The sequence below is a fragment of the Pan troglodytes genome, chromosome X (assembly GCF_028858775.2).
Source record: "Pan troglodytes isolate AG18354 chromosome X, NHGRI_mPanTro3-v2.0_pri, whole genome shotgun sequence".
NCBI classification, from domain to species: Eukaryota; Metazoa; Chordata; class Mammalia; order Primates; family Hominidae; genus Pan; species Pan troglodytes.
Window position 1 is genome coordinate 124,049,665 of NC_072421.2, and position 5,739 is coordinate 124,055,403.

The 5,739-nt window shown below is 48.2% G+C and overlaps 1 protein-coding gene across 1 annotated transcript; it reads right to left on the reverse strand.

Moving 5' to 3' along the window:
* Positions 1–572: 572 nt before the first annotated feature.
* Positions 573–3,629, reverse strand: DCAF12L1 (DDB1 and CUL4 associated factor 12 like 1). Its single transcript, XM_016944319.2, has 2 exons — positions 1,874–3,629; positions 573–1,786 (listed from the first exon to the last, which is right to left on the reverse strand). Exon 1 carries the CDS (start codon positions 3,285–3,287, stop codon positions 1,896–1,898), a length of 1,392 nt encoding a protein of 463 aa, XP_016799808.1. The 5' UTR covers positions 3,288–3,629; the 3' UTR covers positions 573–1,786; positions 1,874–1,895.
* Positions 3,630–5,739: the final 2,110 nt, after the last annotated feature.

Sequence of the window (5,739 nt, forward strand, 5' to 3'; positions counted from 1 at the left end):
ACCTGGAAATAAATCAGGGCAAAGTTTACCAAAAAAGGGGGGAAAACACAACAGGATTCTATATTATTTAAGAGTAAATATTTATTTATTTATTGACTTAAAACTTTAAACTCTAGGTCTCCAGAGGCATTCAACCAGTACATATTTACTTATTGCCTTTTATTTGCTAAGTATTAGTGGAAAAATGAGGCAATATAAAGATGACAATTGTATTCTCTGTTCTCAAGACATTTACAACTGACTTGGAGACACATGCATGCACACAAATATATCTTACTGCTATATAACAACAATTATATTAGCCTTTATAACAATAGTTAGAAACAAAAGCTTACTTTTTGGTATTTCTTAAATGACTTTTAGTACAATTTATTATATTAACTTGTTCGGATTTGTGACTGAACAGCAATGTTGTGTGTGTGCACCAAGATAGCATCTGAGTGCCCAAACATCTAAGGGAAAACAGACATAACAAATTACTAATCCTGGGTCAGCACAGCCTGGCCAGTTTTAGAAATGACAAACATTGCTTCTCACTTCCAGTAGTCTCACATATGGAGAAGTACAACCTGTTTTCATAGCAGTCCACAATTTATATTTATCTGCGCTCCAATATACTTTTCTTCAACCTCATCCTATTTATTTTAAATCTCACCTATCTTGAAACGAACTTCCTGTGTTCTTGATATTGCATACTATTACATTGAGAGTTATAACACCACTACTTTTTAACAACACATTATACTTTAGGAAAGAATCTTTGAACTTCACAAAATAAAATCTTATTAAGAATCTTTTTTTCAGAATGTGCTATTTTTGGTCTTTGTTTTTTTTATTGTGAATTACCTCTTAAGCAGAATTGGAAAATGTTAAATATCCTCAAATATAACATTTTATAATAAAAACAGCAACAGCAAAAATATCTAGTCTATACCCTGGATCAGTATACATTCTGCCCAGCCTGCCATACATTCCACGTTTACATTTCCTGCTTTTCATGATGGCTCCAATGCCCTGTGCAAGTTTTTCAAACAACATACATTCAAATATATTCACAAGTCTTGATAGTACTAAGGCAACAAGTGAAAAAATACACATTCTTTTATCTATTTAAGGACAGGTGATAACAACTTAAATAAGTTTTGAAATAAAAAAAAAATGGTTGTTTCAACTTTCAGGTTAATTCTGAAAATGCAATGAAGCAGAACCCCTGCACTCCTAAAGTGTTCCGACCAATTAGGAGTTTGATACAAGCACAAGATTCTATGATAACTTATTTTGAAAGAGAATAAACTTCAAAAAAGCACTTTAGCACCAACAACGTAAAAACTATATATACTAAGATCACAATTTGTAAATTAAGTGTTTCCAAACGTAGGTAATCTAGAACTTGGAATGTACTTTTCCAATTGAACAATGCTATAAAACTATGGTAAGCTCTCCAGAAAAGATGTAGGAACACCTTGCTAACTAGAAAATTTTCTCTTCGTATCTGCAATGAAAAATAACTGAAAACAATGCTGTTGTAATATTGGTAACGAGGAAAAACAAGGAAAACAAATATACATAACTGAAAGACCATGACTGCATCTTCTTAAAGAAACAGAATGTATGAATCACTCAAAGAGAGAATGCAACTAAAGATTAACCAAATTTCTTTGTATGAAAATTCCAAAAGATGGTGTTGGAAAGGAGTCAAAAAGTCTTAAAGCCAAGTTTTCGTTGACCAAAGGACCACTCACTCTCTCTGCTTGGAGGAGTACAAATTAAGCTGGGCTGGTTCCACCTGGAAAACAAAAGACGCACAGAGTTAAAAGCAAAAAAATGCAGCATGAAGGACAGTCGGGCGGAACTGAAAGGTAAATCTGTGTACCTGGAGTACAAGGCGGTCATCCTTAGCTCCAGAGGCCTGCATAGTTCCCATGGAGGCCTGCAGGGAGAGGCCCCCCAGCCACAAAGAGCTTCATCTCAGGCCAGTTGTAGCAGTGGGTGTAGAGCGCATTGGGAAACACTTCCATGCCACCAAAGTAATTCACCCAGAAATCATTGTGGTTGAGCCAGCCTCTGCCACAGGCAAGCCTGAGCTTCCTCCTTGCAGGTCCCGAAGAGGACTCCAGGGTGGCGGAGGCTCTTTCCTCCAGGAATTTCTGGGCCCGGACGTCATAGAAGAGCAGGGAGCCCTGACCGGTGCCCACAGTGATGATGTGGCGGTAGAAGCTCAGCGACCGCACGCCTGTGCCACCCTCTCGAGAACACAGGGGCCGGATGTTCTGCTGGTCCTGGCGCAGATCCAGGAAAGAGACGTGGGAATGGGAGCCCACGGCGTACACAGACATATCATCACAGTAGGTCAGGCACACATTATCCCGGAAGTAGGGCAGCCTGATGGACAGCAGCCTGGATAGTGTGCTCCCGGCTTTCCACAGGTGGAAGTAGCCGTCCAAGGACACCGCTCCCAGTTCCTGGTTCTTGCCGCCGCAGGCCAGGGCCCGCACCTTGCGGTTACTGGGGTTGATGATGGCCCTGGGGATGGCCTCCACATCCCTCGGACGGATGTGGGCATATAAGGGGAGACCCACCTCGCTATGCCAGGCAACAATGTCATCGAACTTGTCCGGGTCTATCCGCCACAGCGCCACAGTGCCGTCGCGGGAGCCGCTCACGGCTACGGTGTCACTCAGCCAGGCGACGGCGAAGATCCAGTCCTTGTGGCCATGGCGGTCGCCCAGGCACAGGGGATCCAGGGAGGGCAGCTGGTAGATGGCCAGGCTGTTGGGGTTTTCGCCGCCGGTGGCCAGAAGCGTCTTGGAGGGATTCAGCTCGATGGCATGGATGCCGCAGCCCTGTTGGTCCTGGGCCAGCCTGGCCTCCTTGTCCCGCATGAGGGGAATGCGCGCGACGTAGCCTGACTGCACGTCCACCACGAAAAGCGTGTTACACTTGGTGCCGCACACCACCTGCCTGGAGTTCAGCCACTGTGACGCGAACACCTTGTTGACGGTGCCCAGCTCCAGTTGGCGCTCCGTCAGCAGCTCGGGCAGCCTCTGTACCGCGTAGCCTCGCATCTCGCCATCGAAGCTCTGGAGCCTGGCGGGGCCCCACCCGCCTACCTCCCGAACCTTCAGACAGTGCGCCATCGAGCGATACGTCGCCGGCCGCCTCTGCCTCTTGAGTAGCAGCGGCCCCTCACCGTCCGCTGCCGCCAAGCCCTGCGACGGCGAGCTCTCGGCGCCCGCCTCGACCGCGGGCGCTTTCCGTTTCCTGCTACCTGTTTGCTGCTGGGCCATGGTGGGCGGCGGGCGAGCGGCGGCGGCAAGGCGTTGGTGGCGGTTGCAGCGCGTGGCTCCGGAGTCGGTCGTGGCGGCGGCGTGGATGGCTGCGCTGGAACCGAGCCTTCGGATTCTGAGGCGCGGCAGTGGCGGACCGGGTGAGGGACGCGCGGGAGAGGGCGGCGGTGGCGGTGCAGACCTAGGCGAAGGCGGGAAGTGCGTCTGGCCGGCAGTGAGAGCAAAGTCAGTGTGCGGCGAGATCGACGCGGGGGGCCGAGTGGGAGGGGCGGAGGCAGTGGGAGGAGCAGGCGGTCGGGCAGGCGGGTGTGAGCGCGTGTGGTGCCTGAGGAGCAGCTGAGGCCGGGCGGGGTGAAGGCTGGGAGGGACAGGGAGGGGAGGGGGTAGCGGAGCTGCAAGGGCAGAGTCTAGGAGGGCCCGCAAGCCAGGATCCCAAGTATCAGACACGCGGCATTTCGCTACCCTCAGGACAGCAGCTAACTACCCTTCTTAAAATCCCTACTTCAATAAAATCTGAAACCTACGATATAGTCAAGCACGGGGCTAGAAGGAGCCCAGGCCACTATCTGTCTGGAGAAACCAGTGTGCACTTGGTGTAATCCTGGGACACCCTTCGCTAAGATTAGACATTAAACTTGGCAAGGGATGGGGGATTCGGCAGCGCAGGGAGACCTTTACCCATATGTCAGACCTGCAACCCCTCAAGTTTCAGCCCCTCAGTTGATGTCTTAAACAGTTTCAAACAAATATTTTCCCCTCCTCAAATTGAGGTCTCTGAGCTACTGCCACAGTCCCTTGAGGAGTACAATCCAAATGCAAATCCCTGGGACCCACATTTGGCCCATGGTGATATCAGCGAACACTTGGTTTGGTGCAGCCTTGAGAAAATGGTAGGCTGTACTAATGGGGGAGGAATCCTGAGGGGCTTTTTGGAGGTGTTTGCTTCCTTTGAGCCTCAGAGCCCTGAGGAGAGGGAGTGGAAGGATCCTGAGAGGGGGACCTCTTCCCCACTCCTGAGAGGCAAAGTTAATATCTCTGTTGTCAGTCCCAGAGGCGCCCAAGCAGAGTCCCTGGGACCTTGGGACAGGGTCTAGAGGCAGAGGATTTTCACGTGCAGAGAACATAACGTTCCAGAAGAAGGCAACAACGTGGATACAATGATGCAAGTTTAGAGGTTCTGTGCATGAATAACTTCTCAGAGTTCATAAAGTTCTTATCCAGTTCTGCTGCTTCAGAGCAGCCAGTCAGGTGGCAGGCGCAAACGGGGCGTACTCAGTTACCCAGTGATTTCAGTTACACAGTGATACATTGGGGAGAGAGGGCAGTGAAAACAAAGTCAGTGTGTGGACAGATCCACGAGGAAAGCCGAGCGGGAGGGGCTGAGGCAGTGGGAAGAGCAGGCGAGTGGGCAGGCCGGCCTGAGGGCGTGGGGTGCTGACACCTGCGGTGATTAATTTACTTCCTGATCAGGGAAAACCATAAGAGTTATTTTGTTGCTGCTTCTCCCCAACCCCCTCTTTATTTTTCTGGTTTTCTGTCCCCTTCCCCCATCCCTTTTTGCAACTTCGCCTCAAGTGCACAAATTCCAAGTAAAAGCCATAGGTCCTTCTCACCACTCCAATCCAGCAGCTGCCTTCCAGTGCACCCCAACACTCCCTTGCACCTCACTTTTGATTCCTCCCCATATCATTCATCCTATAGCAATAGAAAGGCTGCATCTGCTGGTGGTAGTACTGAACATGAAATTAGGGAGAGGTACATAGAGGAAGCTGCATTTTGTTTCCACACGTGGACACAAATGGGATGAATGGACATTTTAGAAAGAGGCAACCATATGTGAAAAGGCACAGATAGTGCAAAGGATTGTTTCGTGAATTTTAGTGTACATTAACATCTCAGGAGCAGCTTAATAGATGTGCATATCCTTTGATTCTATCCCTAAAGATTTGATGCAAATGATCAGTGGACAATTATTTGAGAAACACTGGTCTACACTCCTCTCACTCAGGTGGGAACAGGATGTGTTGCAGGTAGGAGGAGATAAATATCTTCATGTACTTCAGGGTTACCCTGAAAATGGGCCTTATCCAGGTGAATATTGTGCAAGAATTGGGAATTTAAAAGATTATGATGATGTAGATGTCAGAGCAAAGAGTGGCCCAGGGAGGAAAATTGTACCTATTATGCATGTAGAACTTAACTATTCTTTACTATTGCCTTACACCTTTACTATATTGTTATATTAACAGGCATTGCTGCAAGTGAGGCAGGAGAATAGGGTCTGGAGGCAGGGAACCTAAGGCCATTTCACGCTGACTTCCTGGAATTAAACCGAAAAGAAACCCTAACTTTCCACGCCTAAATAACAAAAGGACCAGAGGCTACTCCCTTTACATACCCCCACTTTTTCTGCGTCCTCAGATGGGAAATTAAAAGTACCTCTGATTGGTTG